Here is a 23571-nt window from a genome sequence, read left to right on the forward strand (position 1 = left end):
TATTCTGTTACAGCATTTTACAGGACATGCCTAATAACTGTTACATTTTAAGAATTATTTTGAGGACGCCAAGGACCTCATTCATAATACTTGTTGAGCCCTTAAAGTTCGATTCGGAGGCAATTTACACTCGCATTGTTAATCGAGTTTTTGGAGCAAATGTGTTTACACCCGAAATTATATTACAAGTCAGAGAAAAAAATCCACTCTATGAAGGCGACTGCACCTTTGATTTCCGGCAGGCGAAACCTGTTACAAAATCATGGGAGCAAGTGCTACAAAATTATTATCTGCGGACATCAGAATTGGGAATAACATTAGATATTGGATCATTATCCCCTTTTCCTGGTGCAAATTGTATACAAGTTTATTAGAGCTCCACCCACCCCTAAAGGAAATGCAGATTAGTGGATGTGTAATTTACACCTGCCTTTTACAGGTCCATAGTAAGGCTGCTAGTATGCCAAACTGCCATCCGTGGGATAAATTGGCAAATTCTGAATCATAGAGTCAAGATCTTCTCACATTTTGGAGCTCACAAATGTGGAAAGTATTGGAAAATGCCAATATAGTTTATTTTTCTATCCTGTTAAGAGTGCCGAAGCCGTAGCCAGTTAAGGGTGACAATGTGAGTTTTTCCTGAGGGAGACGGGACTGGCTATTAATTCAGGCTTTTACGCTTTAATTTTGACCCGCCTCGTTGCTACTAGTTAGGTTTTTTTGCACCCGTTTTAGTCTGAGAATTGATTCCTACAGGCTGGAAAAATCAGATGACATTGTCTCATTCCTTTCTTTTTCACCCAAGCACACAAAGCTTGCCCCTGCTAAAACAACTTTTCCTAAACTTCCTAATCCCTTCCCCCCAACCCCTCCTCCTCCTCCTCCTCCTCAGAGCAGGTGATGAATGTATGCAGTAAAAATAAAGAATTCTATGTGGTTTTGCAACCAGAAAACCTGGTCCTGCACTGCAATTCACAATTCCATGGGTTCTTACTCCTAATTGCACAGTACAGGGCAGAAGTGGTAAAATCGCTTGCAGTTCTACTGCAGACCCTTTGCCGTGCAGCTCGAAATCAGAGCCATATTTTCCAGGGGGGGACATCAGAAAAAAATGACTGTACGTGCACTCACACTTGTGTTATAATGACTTCTGTTGGTTTGCTGCTCAAACCCAACCCTTAGGACTAAATGTAAGGCAGTAGGAATAGGTGTGGAAATTTCATAGCTGAGCAGTCACTTACTGACGCCTGGGCTTTTTTGTGAATTACTTAGAAGTCAAAAACTATTAAAAGAAAACTTATGATGCATGGATTTAAAATTGTTTCATAACTGTGTTGAATATTTGACATGCAGCGCACGAATGATAGCTGCGTGGTACATCTACTGGTTCTTTGTCTTTGAGAAAGAGGTTTTTATTGCACAGATTAACTGCATGCTTGGCTGAATAGGTAAATTAAACATTAAATAGGTAATTTAGGTCAGACACAGCCTGCATACTTTAATAAGTGTTAGGTGCATTAGTATTTTATCTGTGACCTGTTGGAGCCAAACTTTTTTTTCTGGTAGGCAGTCAGACAGAATCATCCCTGGAATGGTATTCCAGACATAGAATTGGAATAAATGTATACACTCCGTACCGGTCCAGCGCTCTCTTTCTAAATGCCCATGTATTATTTTGTAAAGGAATCTGGGTTAGAAAGGAGGTGTGGACCCTTTGTGTTAGCCTCGGTGAGGATATTGCAAAAACAAAGTATTGGTAGACCCGATTTCAACTAATAGTCCACATCTTCACATCAAGATTCTAGTTTGAATTAGCATATCCAGCCAAGTCAGTAGGTCCAATGAGGTTTATTTAGTTTAGTTAGGTAATCATGGAACACATAAATAAGTGTGCGCCAAACATCACGGGATAAATCCCTTAGACAAAGGGTGGCTATATCACAGCCACCCTCCGTCTAAGGGATTTATCTTGTGCTGTTTGGCGCACACTTATTTATGTGTTCCATGATTACCTAATTAAGATAATGGAATCTTATAAGAATCTACCTTAAAAATTATTGAATAGCCTTGAGAAAGCCCCATGTTTACGTACCATTGGGGGGCGAAACACGTGTCGGCTTTTCTCTTCTCATCTCTGAACGTTTTTGATGTTGTGCTTTTCATCAATGTACTTCATAATAAACCTCATTGGACCAACTGACTCCAAGGGATTTCTGTTGCAGCTTGTTCTGGAGAAGGTGAGGTGCAACTTAGTGAAAAGCCTTCTGAACATTACAGAGAGATTTTAAGTAGTCTCTCTTAGCCACAGCGAGTCAGTGCAGGGAGTCCAAGCTGGCTGGAGTTGAAGAATGGGGATGGGGAGAGAGCCCTTACTTTGATGCTGTTGACAGTATACAGTACTTGGGTTAACTGCAGTAGCTGGGTGCACCCAAGAGCGATGCATTGCTGTAATCCAGTCTACTCAAGATAACACTCTGCACTACTATGGGATGAGAGCAGCAGTGGTAAGACTTAGCAGTGGCTCCTCCATTAGGGCAGAAGAGCATTGCCCTCCCGCCAGCAACAGCAGCTGCAAAACCTTTTCAAGAAAGCAATAATAAACTCCGTTTATTATCGTTTTCATTAAAAAGGGGTGGGGCATTGGGGGTGGCGAGCACTTGAGGGGAGTGCACAGAGCATTCCCCTCAGAGCGCATGTGTATTTAGCTGGCTATCTCAGGCCGGCCAAACACACATGCGCAGCAGGCTCTCTCGAGCCAAGCACTGTGTTGCATTGAGCGTCAGGATTGGCCGGAGGGCAGGCTGGGAGCCTGTGTCTGCAGCCTGGAGCGACGAGGGACAGAGGAGCGGCACGGTGGCAACGGAGGAGGTACGTTTTTATTTATTTCTTTATTATTAAATGTCCCCCCCGCGGCACGCTCGCCACAGCCGCCCCGCCCCATTAGAGGTCAGCGAGCCGTAATTGGTAAGACTTTGCGTAGTGTCCCCATTAAAGCAGGTCAGACAATACAGTTACTGTAAATAATATTACGAAAAGGCTTGTTAATTAAATTGTGGGCTATACGCTATTCACACTTCTATGCACCTGCTTAGTGTTCACTGGGGTGGTCTATAGCAGTAAAAAGTAAGTAACTTTGTACACATCTAAACTACTTCCCTTGTTTACTTTCCAAGAGTCCCGTCTGCCTCCTTGCACAATGCCTCATTAGACACACTGCAGAAAGGTCGCACTTCCATTTGTGACCAAGGACTCAAGGTTACTGCGAAAGCTGAAAATGAAACTGCCAAGTCGATTTCTTCAGTTTCAGGCAAGAGAAATATTCGCGGAGTGCTAGCTGTTGATGGGAGAGAAATGTCAGAGAGAATTTATTTTTAGTAATGGAGTACTCCTGTTCTAAAATGTAACAGCATCATAACTCAAGCGTGTTCTCGCTGGTCCATTAAATTTACAGCTGGGTAGAAACCCTGCCTGAAGTGAGTTCTCTATTAGGTCACAGTAGTTTGATGTAAGTGTGTCACCATGTCCTAATGGCCTGTTCTCTGTGCATACATAGTATTTTGTTCCAGTCGTTTTTTTCGTGTTACTGTAAACTAATGTTTTATTCATATGCATGGCATGCATTTTTTGCAAGACCTTGTGGCTGTAACTTGGATTCGTACCCTGGCACTCCGCCACATGCTGCGTTGTTCTACTAGATGCAACTCTGTCTTCATTATTTATCTTATTTATGGCAGAGTGAAGCGCTCGCTCCTGACATCTGATTTCACGATTTGTGGATTTGAATCCCGGGAGTGTTCACTTAGGGAAACAATGTTATCCAAGGCATAGAGGCTCATGTCGTTTGAGGATTTATGGAGTACACTACCTGTAATAAAGTGAAAACACAACGCACGAAAAATCCCAAACAAATTTAGAATAAAGGGTTTTTGTAAGTCTGTTTCCCAGTGTTGCATAGATTCCAAGGGATACTTGGCCCTATCATTTTTTGTTTTACGTGCAAGCGTGAGATCCTTTTTTTACCTTGTCCTTCCTCTAGGATTACCTCCAGAGTCACAGATGACTCTGGTGGTGACGGGAAACTAGCCCAGATTACTTTAGTAGTGTTCCTCAGTTTTATACATTGCAAAAGCTCTCCTGGATCCATGTTGAAGGTACCTTGTGCCTCCTGCCAATTTATGAAGATGTCCATCGGACAGAGCTAAACAACCAAGAGATAAACACCCCAGTCTTCTCTACCGTGCCATGGGCATGGCTTTGTCTATTACCTGGCACAGCTGTCGCCACCATATCAGTAAAGCATATGGAAAATGTTTTCGGCAGTACCCTTTTATCGTCCATTCCCATGCCCTTGACACCTGACCCCTGGCACAATTTGTGTGGGATTTCCTCAGGAAGGTGATCACCTTTCACAAGGCACTCTGGTAGTGGCATGTCACCCAAGATTCCCTTGTGTCATTTTTCCCCAAATATCAGGAACACACGAATGTGCCACGTGCTGTAGCATGTGTGCTGGTGTGCCACCAGTAACATGTCTCTAGGTTAGGTAATCTGAGGCCTCCCTCCATTCAATCCCTCTTCAAGGTACCTGCCTTCAACCCACTTCTTTTTCCCAGCCAGTGTTATTATGAAAAGAGAGCTTTAGAACATAAAGGCCTAATTACAAACTTGTCACATTTTAAGCTTGCCTGATAGTCACTTATTGTGGAAATACAGCACCCTAGCCATCTCCTCTCCACATACAGGTGGGTATAGTACAGAGACCGGCCAGCTGGAAGGATAACAGTCACAAAGGAGGTGTGAGTGGAATCCTCTAATAAATTGTCGTGCAGTGTGCACCAGCCAGTGTTTGCATAGTTGCACCAGCTCCTTAAAGAGCCAACCAACAATAGGTCCTTTGTCCTATTAAGCCACAATGCACTAAGTTAAACACACAGCTCCTAAAACAAACAGACACATATTCACTCACAGCTAGGCTTTATATTCATTCACATGCACAGCAACATCTACAGAAACACACAGAGTAAAAAAACACAACTAACAGTATCAGACACACTTTTTATACAGGTGATCCTCACTCCCGCTACTTCAGTCTTCATCGCTTCTGAACTGAGGTACCACATTGTTCGTTCACACCTTACCAGTCTTACAGAAATACTGGAATGTTCAGCTCCTCGTCACTGAAACAGTCCCCCTCCATTCTTTAATAATTCCACCATCTTCGTAATCATGGGAAATTTGCCATGCCTTTCTTGCATCACCTTATTTTCCAATCACCATCAACTTCCCCCACAGCCTGAACAATATGTAAATGCATGTGAACAAAATGCATATCAAAACACACTTTACAGAAGTATGTTTTCTTCTGACTGAATGCGGCTCTCATCCACTACTTCCTTCTTTGCCTTCTCCAACTAATCAGGATGTGAGTTGGAATTGTGTTTTCTCCTTCTCAGTATCTGACAGTATCACCATTGGATTTGCTACTTTATAGTGTAGTCGAACCTTGATGCTTTCTCATTGGTACTAAGATGGCACAGTGCTAATTATTTTGACCTGATCTCACCTTAGACTTCCGGATGCTCCTTAGTATTTGAAGTTCATTGAACCCCAATGTTAGTTCGAATCATGCGTGGGACCTCCCATAAACTCCGTAGTTCTGGCTTTTTTCCCACAGCACCTGTTAGCACTGTACGACTTTGGTGCCTTTCTGGACTGTATTATCGCCAGTGATCGGGGGTGGAACAGACCCTTCGATGGTCCTCACCCTACTTCCCAACATGGGGGGTTGTGAGAACCAACCAAACATGTCAAACGTTGCCTAGTGCGAATAAAACCATGACTGAGAAGTACATACTACGTCATTGGAGGAAACTTACTCCACCAGCCCTGTTGGAATGGCTGACTGAACTTGCAAGGGTGGCGGAGTTGGAACAGGTCACATACACAGTCAATGGCAAAATGGCACATTTTAGGGCAATTTGGGAGCCATTCAACACTGACCGGCCCCTAAATTCCATCACCAATTAGAAATGATAGTCACTTACTGGATGAACATTGGCTATGGAAGTTTGTCGCAATAACACACTCCCTTTCTAAACCTTTGGTGAGGGGTGAGAGATTAAGATGGAATACTATAGCTCTCTGAGGAATGCTGCAGAGGGTGAAGTTGGTACCTGCTAAATGGCCCACAACCCCTCGGGATATTCTTTGGCGAGTTGGGGGGCAGGTGCAGGACCATACCTACCAATCCAGTCAGACCACAAATGAGGGGATCCCCTGGGGACAGTTAGTTAAAATACTAACTCTATTACTCCTTCTATCTGAACCACTTCTACTGTTTCCTATATGTGCTGCTACTGGAACTTGGTGGGTGGGAGGTTCATTGTTGTGGGGTAAGATCATAGATTGCAAATAACAGTCTATAGAGTGAGCATTGGAAATATGTTTTGGATGTACATTTACAGATTATGACCAACATACCTGTAAGGAAATGCCTCCTTGGCATGGTTGCCCCCTGACTTTTTGCCTTTGCTGATGCTATGTTTACAATTGAAAGTGTGCTGAGGCCTGCTAACCAGGCCCCAGCACCAGTGTTCTTTCCCTAACCTGTACTTTTGTATCCACAATTGGCAGACCCTGGCATCCAGATAAGTCCCTTGTAACTGGTACTTCTAGTACCAAGGGCCCTGATGCCAAGGAAGGTCTCTAAGGGCTGCAGCATGTCTTATGCCACCCTGGAGACCTCTCACTCAGCACAGACACACTGCTTGCCAGCTTGTGTGTGCTAGTGAGGACAAAACGAGTAAGTCGACATGGCACTCCCCTCAGGGTGCCATGCCAGCCTCTCACTGCCTATGCAGTATAGGTTAGACACCCCTCTAGCAGGCCTTACAGCCCTAAGGCAGGGTGCACTATACCATAGGTGAGGGTACCAGTGCATGAGCATGGTACCCCAACAGTGTCTAAACAAAACCTTAGACATTGTAAGTGCAGGGTAGCCATAAGAGTATATGGTCTGGGAGTCTGTCAAACACGAACTCCACAGCACCATAATGGCTACACTGAAAACTGGGAAGTTTGGTATCAAACTTCTCAGCACAATAAATGCACACTGATGCCAGTGTACATTTTATTGCAAAATACACCCCAGAGGGCACCTTAGAGGTGCCCCCTGAAACTTAACCGACTATCTGTGTAGGCTGACTAGTTCCAGCAGCCTGCCACACTAGAGACATGTTGCTGGCCCCATGGGGAGAGTGCCTTTGTCACTCTGAGGCCAGTAACAAAGCCTGCACTGGGTGGAGATGCTAACACCTCCCCCAGGCAGGAGCTGTAACACCTGGCGGTGAGCCTCAAAGGCTCACCCCTTTGTCACAGCACCGCAGGACACTCCAGCTAGTGGAGTTGCCCGCCCCCTCCGGCCCGGCCCCCACTTTTGGCGGCAAGGCCGGAGAAAATAATGAGAATAACAAGGAGGAGTCACTGGCCAGTCAGGACAGCCCCTAAGGTGTCCTGAGCTGAGGTGACTCTAACTTTTAGAAATCCTCCATCTTGCAGATGGAGGATTCCCCCAATAGGGTTAGGATTGTGACCCCCTCCCCTTGGGAGGAGACACAAAGAGGGTGTACTCACCCTCAGGGCTAGTAGCCATTGGCTACTAATCCCCCAGACCTAAACACGCCCTTAAATTTAGTATTTAAGGGCTACCCTGAACCCTAGAAAATTAGATTCCTGCGACAACAAGAAGAAGGACTGCCCAGCTGAAAACCCCTGCAGAGGAAGACCAGAAGACAACAACTGCCTTGGCTCCAGAAACTCACCGGCCTGTCTCCTGCCTTCCAAAGAACTCTGCTCCAGCGACGCCTTCCAAAGGGACCAGCGACCTCCGAATCCTCTGAGGACTGCCCTGCTTCGACGACGACAAGAAACTCCCGAGGACAGCGGACCTGCTCCAAAAAGACTGCAACTTTGTTTCAAGAAGCAGCTTTAAAGAACCCTGCAACTCCCCGCAAGAAGCGTGAGACTTGCAACACTGCACCCGGCGACCCCGACTCGGCTGGTGGAGAACCAACACCTCAGGGAGGACCCCCGGACTACTCTCCGACTGTGAGTACCAAAACCTGTCCCCCCTGAGCCCCCACAGCGCCGCCTGCAGAGGGAATCCCGAGGCTTCCCCTGACCGCGACTCTCTGAAACCTAAGTCCCGACGCCTGGAAAAGACCCTGCACCCGCAGCCCCCAGGACCTGAAGGACCGGACTTTCACTGGAGAAGTGACCCCCAGGAGTCCCTCTCCCTTGCCCAAGTGGAGGTTTCCCCGAGGAAGCTCCCCCTTGCCTGCCTGCAGCGCTGAAGAGATGCGTTGAGCTCTCATAGACTAACATTGCAAACCCGACGCTTGTTTCTACACTGCACCCGGCCGCCCCCGCGCTGCTGAGGGTGAAATTTCTGTGTGGGCTTGTGTCCCCCCCGGTGCCCTACAAAACCCCCCTGGTCTGCCCTCCGAAGACGCGGGTACTTACCTGCAAGCAGACCGGAACCGGGGCACCCCCTTCTCTCCATTCTAGCCTATGCGTTTTGGGCACCACTTTGAACCCTGCACCTGACCGGCCCTGAGCTGCTGGTGTGGTGACTTTGGGGTTGCTCTGAACCCCCAACGGTGGGCTACCTTGGACCAAGAACTGAACCCTGTAAGTGTCTTACTTACCTGGTAAAACTAACAAAAACTTACCTCCCCCAGGAACTGTGAAAATTGCACTGTGTCCACTTTTGAAATAGCTATTTGTGAATAACTTGAAAAGTATACATGCAATTGAAATGATTCAAAGTTCCTAATGTACTTACCTGCAATACCTTTCAAACAAGATATTACATGTTAAATTTGAACCTGTGGTTCTTAAAATAAACTAAGAAAATATATTTTTCTATAACAAAACCTATTGGCTGGATTTGTCTCTGAGTGTGTGTACCTCATTTATTGTCTATGTGTATGTACAACAAATGCTTAACACTACTCCTTGGATAAGCCTACTGCTCGACCACTCTACCACAAAATAGAGCATTAGTATTATCTATTTTTACCACTATTTTACCTCTAGGGGGAACCCTTGGACTCTGTGCATGCTATTCCTTACTTTGAAATAGCACATACAGAGCCAACTTCCTACATTGGTGGATCAGCGGTGGGGTACAAGACTTTGCATTTGCTGGACTACTCAGCCAATACCTGATCACACGACAAATTCCAAAATTGTCATTAGAAATAGATTTTTTGCAATTTGAAAAGTTTTCTAAATTCTTAAAAGACCTGCTAGGGCCTTGTGTTAGATCCTGTTTAGCATTTCTTTTAGAGTTTAAAAGTTTGTAAAAGTTTGAATTAGATTCTAGAACCAGTTGTAGATTCTTAAAAAGTATTCCAACTTTTAGAAGCAAAATGTCTAGCACAGATGTGACTGTGGTGGAACTCGACACCACACCTTACCTCCATCTTAAGATGAGGGAGCTAAGGTCACTCTGTAAAATAAAGAAAATAACAATGGGCCCCAAACCTACCAAAATACAGCTCCAGGAGCTTTTGGCAGAGTTTGAAAAGGCCAACCCCTCTGAGGGTGGCAACTCAGAGGAAGAGGATAGTGACTTGGAGGAAAACTCCCCCCTACCAGTCCTATCTAGGGAGAACAGGGTCTCTCAAACCCTGACTCCAAAAATAATAGTCAGAGATGCTGGTTCCCTCACAGGAGAGACCAACACCTCTGAAATCACTGAGGATAACTCCAGTGAAGAGGACATCCAGTTAGCCAGGATGGCCAAAAGATTGGCTTTGGAAAGACAGATCCTAGCCATAGAGAGGGAAAGAAAAGAGATGGGCCTAGGACCCATCAATGGTGGCAGCAACATAAATAGGGTCAGAGATTCTCCTGACATGTTGAAAATCCCTAAAGGGATTGTAACTAAATATGAAGATGGTGATGACATCACCAAATGGTTCACAGCTTTTGAGAGGGCTTGTGTAACCAGAAAAGTGAACAGATCTCACTGGGGTGCTCTCCTTTGGGAAATGTTCACAGGAAAGTGTAGGGATAGACTCCTCACACTCTCTGGACAAGATGCAGAATCTTATGACCTCATGAAGGGTACCCTGATTGAGGGCTTTGGATTCTCCACTGAGGAGTATAGGATTAGATTCAGGGGGGCTCAAAAATCCTCGAGCCAGACCTGGGTTGACTTTGTAGACTACTCAGTAAAAACACTAGATGGTTGGATTCAAGGCAGTGGTGTAAGTAATTATGATGGGCTGTACAATTTATTTGTGAAAGAACACCTGTTAAGTAATTGTTTCAATGATAAACTGCATCAGCATCTGGTAGACCTAGGACCAATTTCTCCCCAAGAATTGGGAAAGAAGGCGGACCATTGGGTCAAGACTAGGGTGTCCAAAACTTCCACAGGGGGTGACCAAAAGAAAGGGGTCACAAAACCTCCCCAGGGGAAAGGTGGTGAGACAGCCAAAAATAAAAATAGTCAAGAGTCTTCTAAAGGCCCCCAAAAACCTGCACAGGAGGGTGGGCCCAGAGCCTCTTCACAAAACAATCCTGGGTACAAGGGTAAAAACTTTGATCCCAAAAAGGCCTGGTGTCGAAACTGTAGTCAGTCTGGACACCAAACTGGAGACAAGGCCTGTCCCAAGAAAGGTTCCACTCCAAACTCCAATCCAGGTAACACTGGAATGGCTAGTCTCCAAGTGGGATCAACAGTGTGCCCAGAGCAAATCAGGGTCCACACTGAAGCTACTCTAGTCTCTGAGGGTGGGGTGGATTTAGCCACACTAGCTGCCTGGCCCCCTAACATGCAAAAATACAGGCAGCAGCTCTTTATTAATGGGACAAGTGTAGAGGGCCTGAGGGATACATGTGCCAGTGTCACCATGGTGACAGAGAAACTGGTTTCCCCTGGCCAATACCTGACTGGAAAAACGTATACAGTCACCAATGCTGACAATCAAACTAAAGCACATCCCATGGCAATGGTAACTTTAGAATGGGGAGGGGTCAATGGCCTGAAACAGGTGGTGGTCTCCTCAAACATCCCAGTAGACTGTCTGCTTGGAAATGACCTGGAGTCCTCAGCATGGGCTGAGGTAGAACTAAAAACCCATGCAGCCATGCTGGGTATCCCTGAACTGGTGTGTGTAAAAACAAGAGCACAATGCAAGGCACAGGGTGAAAAAGTAGAGCTGGAGTCTGGAAAAATGGCCCAGCCTACCAAGAGAAAAGGAAAGTCAGTTGGGAAACCAACTGCAACACAGTCAGAAAAAGAGAACCTCTCTTCTCAGGAAGAAGTTCTGCCCTCTGAGGGAACTGAGCCTTTGGAGCTTGAACCTTATCAGGTTGAGCTCTTAGGCCCAGGGGGACCCTCAAGGGAGGAGCTGTGTAAGGGACAAGAAACCTGTCCCTCTCTTGAAGGCCTTAGGCAGCAAGCTGCTGAAGAGTCCAAGGGCAAGAAAAATGGAACACATAGGGTCTATTGGGAAGATGGACTCCTGTACACTGAGGCCAGAGACCCCAAACCTGGTGCCACTAGGAGAGTGGTAGTGCCTCAGTCGTTCAGAGAGTTTATTCTGACCTTGGCCCATGATATTCCCCTTGCTGGGCATTTGGGACAAACCAAGACGTGGGAGAGGTTAGTCAACCACTTCTACTGGCCCAATATGTCCCAGAAGGTTAAGGAGTTTTGCCTCTCCTGCCCCACCTGTCAATCCAGTGGTAAGACAGGTGGGCACCCAAAGGCCCCCCTCATTCCACTTCCAGTGGTGGGGGTCCCCTTTGAAAGAGTGGGTGTGGACATAGTTGGTCCACTGGAACCTCCCACAGCCTCAGGAAATATGTACATCCTAGTAGTAGTGGATCATGCTACTAGGTATCCTGAAGCTATTCCCCTTAGGTCGACTACTGCCCCTGCAGTAGCCAAGGCCCTCATTGGTATCTTTACCAGAGTGGGTTTCCCTAAGGAGGTGGTGTCTGACAGAGGTACCAACTTCATGTCAGCATACCTCAAACACATGTGGAATGAGTGTGGAGTGACTTACAAATTCACTACACCGTACCATCCACAAACTAATGGCTTAGTTGAGAGATTCAACAAGACATTAAAAGGCATGATCATGGGGCTCCCAGAAAAACTCAAAAGGAGATGGGATGTCCTCTTGCCATGTCTGCTTTTTGCTTACAGAGAGGTGCCACAGAAGGGAGTAGGATTCTCACCCTTTGAACTTCTGTTTGGCCACCCTGTAAGGGGACCACTTGCTCTTGTTAAAGAAGGCTGGGAGAGACCTCTTCATGAGCCTAAACAAGACATAGTGGACTATGTACTTGGCCTTCGCTCTAGAATGGCAGAGTACATGGAAAAGGCAACCAAAAACCTTGAGGCCAGCCAACAGCTCCAGAAGTTTTGGTATGACCAAAAGGCTGCACTGGTTGAGTTCCAACCAGGGCAGAAGGTCTGGGTTCTGGAGCCTGTGGCTCCCAGGGCACTCCAGGACAAATGGAGTGGCCCTTACCCAGTGCTAGAAAGGAAGAGTCAGGTCACCTACCTGGTGGACCTGGGCACAAGCAGGAGCCCCAAGAGGGTGATCCATGTGAACCGCCTTAAGCTCTTCCATGACAGGGCTGATGTGAATCTGTTGATGGTAACAGATGAGGATCAGGAGGCAGAGAGTGAACCTCTCCCTGATCTTCTGTCATCAGACCCAAAAGATGGCTCAGTAGATGGAGTGATCTACTCAGACACCCTCTCTGACCAACAGCAAGCCGATTGTAGGAGAGTCCTACAACAGTTTCCTGAACTCTTCTCCTTAACCCCTGGTCAGACACACCTGTGTACCCATGATGTGGACACAGGAGACAGCATGCCTGTCAAGAACAAATTTTTTAGACAGTCTGACCATGTTAAGGAAAGCATCAAGGTGGAAGTCCACAAGATGCTAGAATTGGGAGTAATTGAGCGCTCTGACAGCCCCTGGGCTAGCCCAGTGGTCTTAGTCCCCAAACCTCACACCAAAGATGGAAAGAAAGAGATGAGGTTTTGTGTGGACTACAGAGGGCTCAATTCTGTCACCAAGACAGATGCTCATCCAATTCCTAGAGCTGATGAGCTCATAGATAAATTAGGTGCTGCCAAATTCTTAAGTACCTTTGACTTGACAGCAGGGTACTGGCAAATAAAAATGGCACCTGGAGCAAAAGAGAAAACAGCATTCTCCACACCTGATGGGCATTATCAGTTTACTGTTATGCCCTTTGGTTTAAAGAATGCCCCTGCCACCTTCCAAAGGCTGGTGAATCAAGTCCTTGCTGGCTTGGAGTCCTTTAGCACAGCTTATCTTGATGATATTGCTGTCTTTAGCTCCACCTGGCAGGATCACCTGGTCCACCTGAAGAAGGTTTTGAAGGCTCTGCAATCTGCAGGCCTCTCTATCAAGGCATCCAAATGCCAGATAGGGCAGGGAACTGTGGTTTACTTGGGACACCTTGTAGGTGGAGGCCAAGTTCAGCCACTCCAACCCAAGATCCAGACTATTCTGGACTGGGTAGCTCCAAAAACCCAGACTCAAGTCAGGGCATTCCTTGGCTTGACTGGGTATTACAGGAGGTTTGTGAAGGGATATGGATCCATTGTGACAGCCCTCACTGAACTCACCTCCAAGAAAATGCCCAAGAAAGTGAACTGGACTGTGGAATGCCAACAGGCCTTTGACACCCTGAAACAAGCAATGTGCTCAGCACCAGTTCTAAAAGCTCCAGATTATTCTAAGCAGTTCATTGTGCAGACAGATGCCTCTGAACATGGGATAGGGGCAGTTTTGTCCCAAACAAATGATGATGGCCTTGACCAGCCTGTTGCTTTCATTAGCAGGAGGTTACTCCCCAGGGAGCAGCGTTGGAGTGCCATTGAGAGGGAGGCCTTTGCTGTGGTTTGGTCCCTGAAGAAGCTGAGACCATACCTCTTTGGGACTCACTTCCTAGTTCAAACTGACCACAGACCTCTCAAATGGCTGATGCAAATGAAAGGTGAAAATCCTAAACTGTTGAGGTGGTCCATCTCCCTACAGGGAATGGACTTTATAGTGGAACACAGACCTGGGACTGCCCATGCCAATGCAGATGGCCTTTCCAGGTTCTTCCACTTAGAAAATGAAGACTCTCTTGGGAAAGGTTAGTCTCATCCTCTTTCGTTTGGGGGGGGTTGTGTAAGGAAATGCCTCCTTGGCATGGTTGCCCCCTGACTTTTTGCCTTTGCTGATGCTATGTTTACAATTGAAAGTGTGCTGAGGCCTGCTAACCAGGCCCCAGCACCAGTGTTCTTTCCCTAACCTGTACTTTTGTATCCACAATTGGCAGACCCTGGCATCCAGATAAGTCCCTTGTAACTGGTACTTCTAGTACCAAGGGCCCTGATGCCAAGGAAGGTCTCTAAGGGCTGCAGCATGTCTTATGCCACCCTGGAGACCTCTCACTCAGCACAGACACACTGCTTGCCAGCTTGTGTGTGCTAGTGAGGACAAAACGAGTAAGTCGACATGGCACTCCCCTCAGGGTGCCATGCCAGCCTCTCACTGCCTATGCAGTATAGGTTAGACACCCCTCTAGCAGGCCTTACAGCCCTAAGGCAGGGTGCACTATACCATAGGTGAGGGTACCAGTGCATGAGCATGGTACCCCTACAGTGTCTAAACAAAACCTTAGACATTGTAAGTGCAGGGTAGCCATAAGAGTATATGGTCTGGGAGTCTGTCAAACACGAACTCCACAGCACCATAATGGCTACACTGAAAACTGGGAAGTTTGGTATCAAATTTCTCAGCACAATAAATGCACACTGATGCCAGTGTACATTTTATTGCAATATACACCCCAGAGGGCACCTTAGAGGTGCCCCCTGAAACTTAACCGACTATCTGTGTAGGCTGACTAGTTCCAGCAGCCTGCCACACTAGAGACATGTTGCTGGCCCCATGGGGAGAGTGCCTTTGTCACTCTGAGGCCAGTAACAAAGCCTGCACTGGGTGGAGATGCTAACACCTCCCCCAGGCAGGAGCTGTAACACCTGGCGGTGAGCCTCAAAGGCTCACCCCTTTGTCACAGCACCGCAGGACACTCCAGCTAGTGGAGTTGCCCGCCCCCTCCGGCCCGGCCCCCACTTTTGGCGGCAAGGCCGGAGAAAATAATGAGAATAACAAGGAGGAGTCACTGGCCAGTCAGGACAGCCCCTAAGGTGTCCTGAGCTGAGGTGACTCTAACTTTTAGAAATCCTCCATCTTGCAGATGGAGGATTCCCCCAATAGGGTTAGGATTGTGACCCCCTCCCCTTGGGAGGAGACACAAAGAGGGTGTACCCACCCTCAGGGCTAGTAGCCATTGGCTACTAATCCCCCAGACCTAAACACGCCCTTAAATTTAGTATTTAAGGGCTACCCTGAACCCTAGAAAATTAGATTCCTGCGACAACAAGAAGAAGGACTGCCCAGCTGAAAACCCCTGCAGAGGAAGACCAGAAGACAACAACTGCCTTGGCTCCAGAAACTCACCGGCCTGTCTCCTGCCTTCCAAAGAACTCTGCTCCAGCAACGCCTTCCAAAGGGACCAGCGACCTCCGAATCCTCTGAGGACTGCCCTGCTTCGACGACGACAAGAAACTCCTGAGGACAGCGGACCTGCTCCAAAAAGACTGCAACTTTGTTTCAAGAAGCAGCTTTAAAGAACCCTGCAACTCCCCGCAAGAAGCGTGAGACTTGCAACACTGCACCCGGCGACCCCGACTCGGCTGGTGGAGAACTAACACCTCAGGGAGGACCCCCGGACTACTCTCCGACTGTGAGTACCAAAACCTGTCCCCCCTGGGCCCCCACAGCGCCGCCTGCAGAGGGAATCCCGAGGCTTCCCCTGACCGCGACTCTCTGAAACCTAAGTCCCGACGCCTGGAAAAGACCCTGCACCCGCAGCCCCCAGGACCTGAAGGACCGGACTTTCACTGGAGAAGTGACCCCCAGGAGTCCCTCTCCCTTGCCCAAGTGGAGGTTTCCCCGAGGAAGCCCCCCCTTGCCTGCCTGCAGCGCTGAAGAGATCCGTTGAGCTCTCATAGACTAACATTGCAAACCCGACGCTTGTTTCTACACTGCACCCGGCCGCCCCCGCGCTGCTGAGGGTGAAATTTCTGTGTGGGCTTGTGTCCCCCCCGGTGCCCTACAAAACCCCCCTGGTCTGCCCTCCGAAGACGCGGGTACTTATCTGCAAGCAGACCGGAACCGGGGCACCCCCTTCTCTCCATTCTAGCCTATGCGTTTTGGGCACCACTTTGAACCCTGCACCTGACCGGCCCTGAGCTGCTGGTATGGTGACTTTGGGGTTGCTCTGAACCCCCAACGGTGGGCTACCTTGGACCAAGAACTGAACCCTGTAAGTGTCTTACTTACCTGGTAAAACTAACAAAAACTTACCTCCCCCAGGAACTGTGAAAATTGCACTGTGTCCACTTTTGAAATAGCTATTTGTGAATAACTTGACAAGTATACATGCAATTGAAATGATTCAAAGTTCCTAATGTACATACCTGCAATACCTTTCAAACAAGATATTACATGTTAAATTTGAACCTGTGGTTCTTAAAATAAACTAAGAAAAGATATTTTTCTATAACAAAACCTATTGGCTGGATTTGTCTCTGAGTGTGTGTACCTCATTTATTGTCTATGTGTATGTACAACAAATGCTTAACACTACTCCTTGGATAAGCCTACTGCTCGACCACTCTACCACAAAATAGAGCATTAGTATTATCTATTTTTACCACTATTTTACCTCTAAGGGGAACCCTTGGACTCTGTGCATGCTATTCCTTTCTTTGAAATAGCACATACAGAGCCAACTTCCTACAATACCCATTTATCACTACCAACAGCAACAGTATCCAGCTACATTGTAATAACATATTGTTACCTGTTTTGTATGCAGTAAAAATCTAATGAACAATTATTCTCAAAAAACAGAATCTCATTTGGAAAAGCCCTTGCTCCTAAAAACCACATCCATCAGCAAAATACATTACTAGTGGTGATTTGACTTTTGGCCGTTTGGTGAAAATTATGTTTTCAAATGTCAGCTCACTGACCTGGTACAAACCATAGGGAGGACCTAGCACAGTGGCTTTTTACCTGTGATCCGGGGATCCCTGGGGGTGTGCAATACCTATTCAGAGGAACCCCAACTGTTTAGAAATGAAATCATATTATCAGACTAGTAAAATGTACATAAAGAAGCAAAATGTGCAAATTGAAAATGTAAAACATTTTGTAAATGAGAAGAAGTGTGTAATTGGAGGCTAAACATTAAGTTAGTATCCTTAGATTGGTACACAGGAGTTTTGCTAAGCCATCAAACAGAATATAGTATGGACCATGAATGGCCTCAGTCGAATTTAGAAAAGCTCTAACCTTCCATTAATATTTAGAATTTTTTTGTGAATGAAATAACATTTTTCATCATTTGTTTATTTGATGAAGGCTTGTTTCTGAAGTTTTTGTGTATTGTTTTGCAATTCAGATAATCGAAAATACTTAAGCTGAGGTCCCTGGCTTCCAGCTCAGTGGGAGTCCCCGGATTTCAAAAATGATTTTGGGCGGGGCCGAGTTCCAGTAATGATTAAGTCGGGGTCTACAGAAGTCAAAAGGTTAAGAACCACTTATCTGGTCATTTATATGTTGTCACTAGTGGTACTGTCCAAACAACTCCTTACTATCTTTTCCAGTTCTACATTTCAATTGGGCCACCAGTAGCCTGCTCTCAATCTGTACTTAAGTCTTTCACATGCCAATGCGACCTTCGCGAGCTAAGTGAAGTAACTTTTCTGCACTATCATTGGGGGACCAACTGAATGCCTAGTGGCAGTAGATATTTCCAAATGTAACTCAACTCCTCCTTCACCATAATAGATGAAGTCTAGCTATGTAGTTAAGGATGCAGCTTGAACTGTTGATAAACAGTGATCAGGTCAATACATAGGCCTCATCCATAAATAACAACACCTATTTCATTTATCCAGATTTATATACATGTTTAGCATTTTCAAATAGAAGTTGAGCCGTATAGCATTATTAGGCTTCTTACTCAATACTGCCTCATAAATTCCTCACAGACAACATGGGTTAAAGAAACGCTCCTGACATTACATATTAGAGGCTCAGACCATGTCTTCAGTCTGATTTTGTGCATCAAACACAGTTGAAAAAGAGAGCCTCTTTTTCCACGTAAGTTACTACTGGGGTTCTGAGGCTCAGTAGTATTTTTAAGTCGATGATCTATTGAGTGTTAAAGAGTATTAGAACCTTGCTCTGCAGTAACTTTAGTAATGCTTGCATTTCCCTTGGTGGAATCCTTATAACTGTTGTTTTTTTGTATTACATAAGTCTCTCAACTGGTCTCCCTTCACATACTTTGGAATTTTGTTTTTGGCAACGTCCATTCCCTGTATTTAATTTTCTTTATCAGACTTTTCTTGATACCATAATTTGAGGTTATTCCATTCTTTCACCTGCTCTCACTGGCACTTCCTCCACATTACAAACTCCCTCGAATTCTTCTTATGTGAAAGATCTGCGGCTGAGTAAAGCCTGCAATAGGATTAGTAATGATGTGATATTGCTAACTTGAAAGAAAATAAGCCCTTTTTTAATATTAAGGGTTAGTTGTGCAAGAAGATGTTTCAATTGGAATGGCCATGGCGTAATGCACACATTTCTATTCGCGGGCTGACAAAACAGGGAGAGCAGTTCTGAAGTTTTCCAATAAATACTTATGGAGTTGACGTCTTATGCGCGGATGTAGACACGTGTGATTCTGCTGCGATTGTTGACATTTTACCAACTCTCATCTTCCAGGGCGCTATAACATTGATATTTCGCGTGCTTGCTTGCAGACAGATTTCCGGGTATTTGCATGGCCTTACAGGTGGCACAAAACACCAGCCCATAGTAGGCCTGTGGAACTCTCCATTGGCACACCTGGGTACCCTGCACCCTAGAAAACAAGCTTCCCTCACTGTATTCACTAAAATGTGTTGGTATTACCCATTACCATTGTCACTTCTTCTGCCAGGCATGTTGTAAAGATTGGCACCATTGCCCTCGGCGTGAGGGTCCTATGCTATGTCAGCAATCCTGGCCACATGCCTGATGATAATTATCCACACAGGCAAAAACCATGTCCCTTGGTTGATTTGGGGTGCCATCAGCAAAGAAAAACACCCTCTTCCGGTCTTGGGGTCACGGAGGTGAACTCTAACCAGGATTTGTTTTCTACGTGCGTCATTTCTTTAAATCAGGTCAATATTATGATAGCTGTGTAATTCCCTATTTACACCGCCCTTTATCATTCCAAAGATGTCCTCTACCCTTGGACCTTTAGATGCACAGGCATTACAGTTATCGTTTATGTGGCATTTCTAGGAAGACGTGCACAATAATAAGGTCGCCGTCATTGGAAGTACAGCTTCGAACAATGCAACATTCTCTTAGCGAATCCTTTGTCGTGCGATAAATAAAACATAATTGCCTTTCAAGGCTTGTAATTCAAAATATGGAATCCTTAGTCTGCGTTTCAGTAAGCACAAGCAAACGAGGAGAGGAATGGCTTCTCTTCCAGGGATAAAGCGTGCAGCAGTCCCAGTCCTTAGTTTTACAAATTCAACATTTCTCTTAATGCCACATTACATAAACAATGGGACAAATTTATCAACACCGTGTGCCAGGTTTGCTTCACAAAAGTGATGGAAATTGGTGCAAAGTGTGGGTTTTGGGATTTACTTTTGCACTGGAAAGTAGCCCCAAAGTAATGCATAGTAGAGCTGCTTTGCCTCAAGGAGGCACACCATTGGGGGCACATGGGCATTCGCATGCAACCACCAGCGGATTTTGAGGTATATCCCTGTTTAATAACATTGGTAGGCAGAGATTTGTGCCACCTCCTCAAGGCATATGTAACGTTTCTTTTTCTCAAAATCTTTCTAACGTTGCATGTGTGCTGGCGTGTTCTGTACTGTAGAGAACACATGCAAAGTTATAAAAGTGTTAAACTATGTCAACACAATATATTTTGTACTGGAAGAGATCCCTTCCAGTACAAAATCTGTGCATGGCATCACACAAACTCTTGCAATATTGTGCAAGGCTGTGTGTGTTGGCACAAGGCAGTATGCCTCCACAAGGATAGATACAAGTAGTGCCATATCGTAGAGGATATGGCCCTGTTCTGCTCTGTTCCTTTCGTGCAATACAATGCAGCAACTTTGGTGTTTGTTTTTACTGATATAAAATCTAACTGCTTTTGGTTTATTTTTAATAACATGCATTGGCCTGATGCATTCCAAGGATAAGCACATTCTTTTAATCAATTTATCTCCTCAGGATTTGCAGATTATCAGCACAGATGAAAATCAAGTGTTTGTAGCGGTTCAAGAATGGTACCAGACAGACACCTACAACTTGTACCAGTCTGACCCGCAAGGCGTTTACTACTCTATTGTGCTGGAGAATGTCAGGAGCACCAAGCAACCGGAAGAGAACGTTGTCATTGACATTCTGGAGGTATGTTTGTACATTAAGGAACTGCTTGGGTTTCCGTGCCTGCAGACTAGCCTTTTGTCTTTTCTTTGTTCTGGCAGTAATAGATTAGAATGTTATGTTATTTACAGATATTAACTACCTTCATAGGCCTTGTCATTTAGTTAAAAAATTCACCATATGGTGTCTGTTTCTGGCCTTTTGGTCTATCGCCCACCAGGATTCAGGTCTGTTTTTACTTTGAAAATAGGCCAATTGTTTGAACCTTTTTTTAGAGAAGGCAAATTTCACAATATTGGGGGATTTTAATTTTCTAACAAAGAGGGAGAAGGAGGTTTTTAGGCTGTCTGTCCTCCATAGAGCCTATATAATTGTGCAAAAAGGCCCAGCCCAAAGGAACTTTCCACAGGGTGGAAAAGGTTTTTTTGTGTGAAAAACCCTCACCCACCAGAGTTACCCCTTGGTGGCATGCTTCATCATTGGGTTTCCTCTCATTCTGCTGCAGAAAGAGGCGTGCTATGACCGACGGAATACGTGGGAGCACTCTTACAGTTTCATCAATGTGAATACTAAGAGGGATAGGATTGGTGGGGGTCTTAGGTGGGTCAAATACCTGTCTCTGGATGGTATTATTAATTTAATATGTCTCACAGAGGTGGTATGGTTAAAAGAGGGGTGTTGGAGGTAGGGTATATTATGTACCTTACCTCCTAAATGGTCTACATGTTTCGGAGTCTACCCCTAGACTCCTCTTCAGTACTAAGGTGGACTCCCTAGTGTCACTCCTTGATTTACTACCACTAGTGAAAGCACTAACATTAAATGCTCTTGGGTATGATGTGGTACATATAACTAAAGTAAAGTAATACCCATTGGTAATGATGTCCTTCTGGAAAACTTTCTAGTGTCTACGCTTTTGCATCATAGATCCTGCGGGAGGGGAGTGTGCTTGTAGTCACACATTCATCAAAGCAACACTTGATCTTTCTGCCTAATGCTCACCTCCCCAGGGTCTGAATGGATTTTCATTTTCACCTGAAGAACTTAAAATGTAAGTCTGTCAAGTTTGATCTTTCTCAAGTAGTCTGCTCTCCGATGCACTGTGGGGGGCATACATTGGATGGGATTTGTTTTCCAATAAACTGCTTTTTAGGATTCAAGAAGTGCTCCCTTTAAGCTGGTTGGATCACTATGCAGCCGGTTTTTCATTGATTTGGAAGCCCTATGAGGAATTTGTAGAAAATGGACACACAACTCCTAAACGTGATTGGAAGGGTATGTCAGAGGCACAGTTTACAAGGGCTCTTAATAATATAAACAGAACAGATCATGATTATTGTTGGAGGCGGCATGTTCTGGTTGGCTGAGGTGGGGCTCTAGCCAGGTAGAACCTACCACTCCCATCAGGGGTGGGTGATTACACTCACTGTATAACCTCTCCTCACCTGTGTGTAGCCTGGCAAAGATCATGTTTATCACATGGTCAATGTGTAACGCACTGGCAGAGCACTACCACACAATAAATACACTGAGAATCACAAAATAGACTTCACACAGGTGCATGTGATTAAAGTTTGTATTCATCACACGCAATATTTAACACAACATAAACATCATGTAAATCTAGGCATAAATCACATTTACAAATATCAATAGCAGTACTAGGCCCTACTGTGTAAAAACAACAATAGCAGTATGTACACGTGAGAGAAATACTTTCCCTCCCAGCAACCTCAGATGGTGCAAACACGCTGTCAGCATGAGGCCCACCCTAGCAATTTCCCCAAGTCATTGTCACACGATTCTAGGATGCACCCTGGGTTCACAACGTTAGCACCAATATGTACTTACAGAGAACAGCAGCACTTTTAGATAGTTCTGTGGCGTAGGCCACTTAGGTAAAACCCAATGTCAACAGTGATAGTCCTCAGACCTAGAAACAACATGTATGCCACACCGCTGTGCAGTGTAGTCAGTCACAGGTGGTCACTCCCACTCACTCGCTTCGCACCATTACGTGATGCCATGTATATCAGGCAGGCTAGTATAACATGCACCCGCTCCAAACACCCTAATGCGGTGCAGTGATATCCAGCAGGCTAGTGGTCACTGCACTTGCAGACCCCCCTTGGCTCCAAACCTTCCTCCACCCTCCAACCAGTTCCTACCATCCTGCCCCCTCATGAGCTGGAAATGATGGCATCTTTCTTCCTGAGGACTAGGCCACTCATGGACGGAATTACACTTATTCAGGACCCCAAGGCAAAGGTGGAGGGGAAGCAAAGAGATAACAGCTGATCAGGCAATAGTCGACAAATGGAGATCTGGCCATCACTTGTGCAGGTCATTAAGGGGTCTCCACACCATGCCTACACACGCTGTTTACAGTGGTGCCTGGCCTAGCCATGCACTCCAATATGCAGATAGTTACCAAATCTGCACCTCCCATGTAGGAGGCACAACATCTGGGGCGTGACGACTTGCATCACCCTGGACAGTCCCGGTTGCACATGAAGAGTTACCAAATCTGCACCTCCCTGGAATGAGGCACAGCATCTGGTGTGCGGTATCTTGAGTCGCACCAGACAGATCTAGACACACACGAAGAGATACCAATGCCATACCTTCCTGGAATGAGGCACAACCTCTGGTGCACAATGACTTGAGTTGCACTGGACAGATCTGATAACACCCTTAAAGTTATCAATGTTGTACCTCCCTGAAATAAGGCACAACCTCTGGTGGGCGATGACATGAGTTGCACCAGACAGATCGGATCACACCCTTAAAGTTACTAATGCCGTACATCCCTGGAATGAGGCACAACATCTGGTGCACGATAACTGTGGTTGCATCAGACAGATCCAATCACCCATGAAAAGTTACCAATGCCGTACCTCCCTGAAATGAGGCACAACGTATGGTGCACAATGACTTGAGCTGCACCAGACACATCTGATTACAT

General features: G+C 45.8%; 1 protein-coding gene across 7 annotated transcripts in view; it reads left to right on the forward strand.

The window, feature by feature from the left end:
- SORCS2 (sortilin related VPS10 domain containing receptor 2) overlaps nucleotides 1-23571 on the forward strand; it is a 1939515-nt gene that overhangs the window by 1573750 nt on the left and 342194 nt on the right. For all 7 annotated transcript variants that reach the window (XM_069203288.1, XM_069203250.1, XM_069203258.1 and 4 more), the window contains exon 9: nucleotides 20451-20630. In XM_069203288.1, the coding sequence (XP_069059389.1) occupies nucleotides 20451-20630 (180 nt within the window). The remainder of the gene's footprint in view (nucleotides 1-20450; nucleotides 20631-23571) is intronic.

Source organism: Pleurodeles waltl, chromosome 1_2 (assembly GCF_031143425.1).
Source record: "Pleurodeles waltl isolate 20211129_DDA chromosome 1_2, aPleWal1.hap1.20221129, whole genome shotgun sequence".
Lineage (NCBI taxonomy): Eukaryota > Metazoa > Chordata > Amphibia > Caudata > Salamandridae > Pleurodeles > Pleurodeles waltl.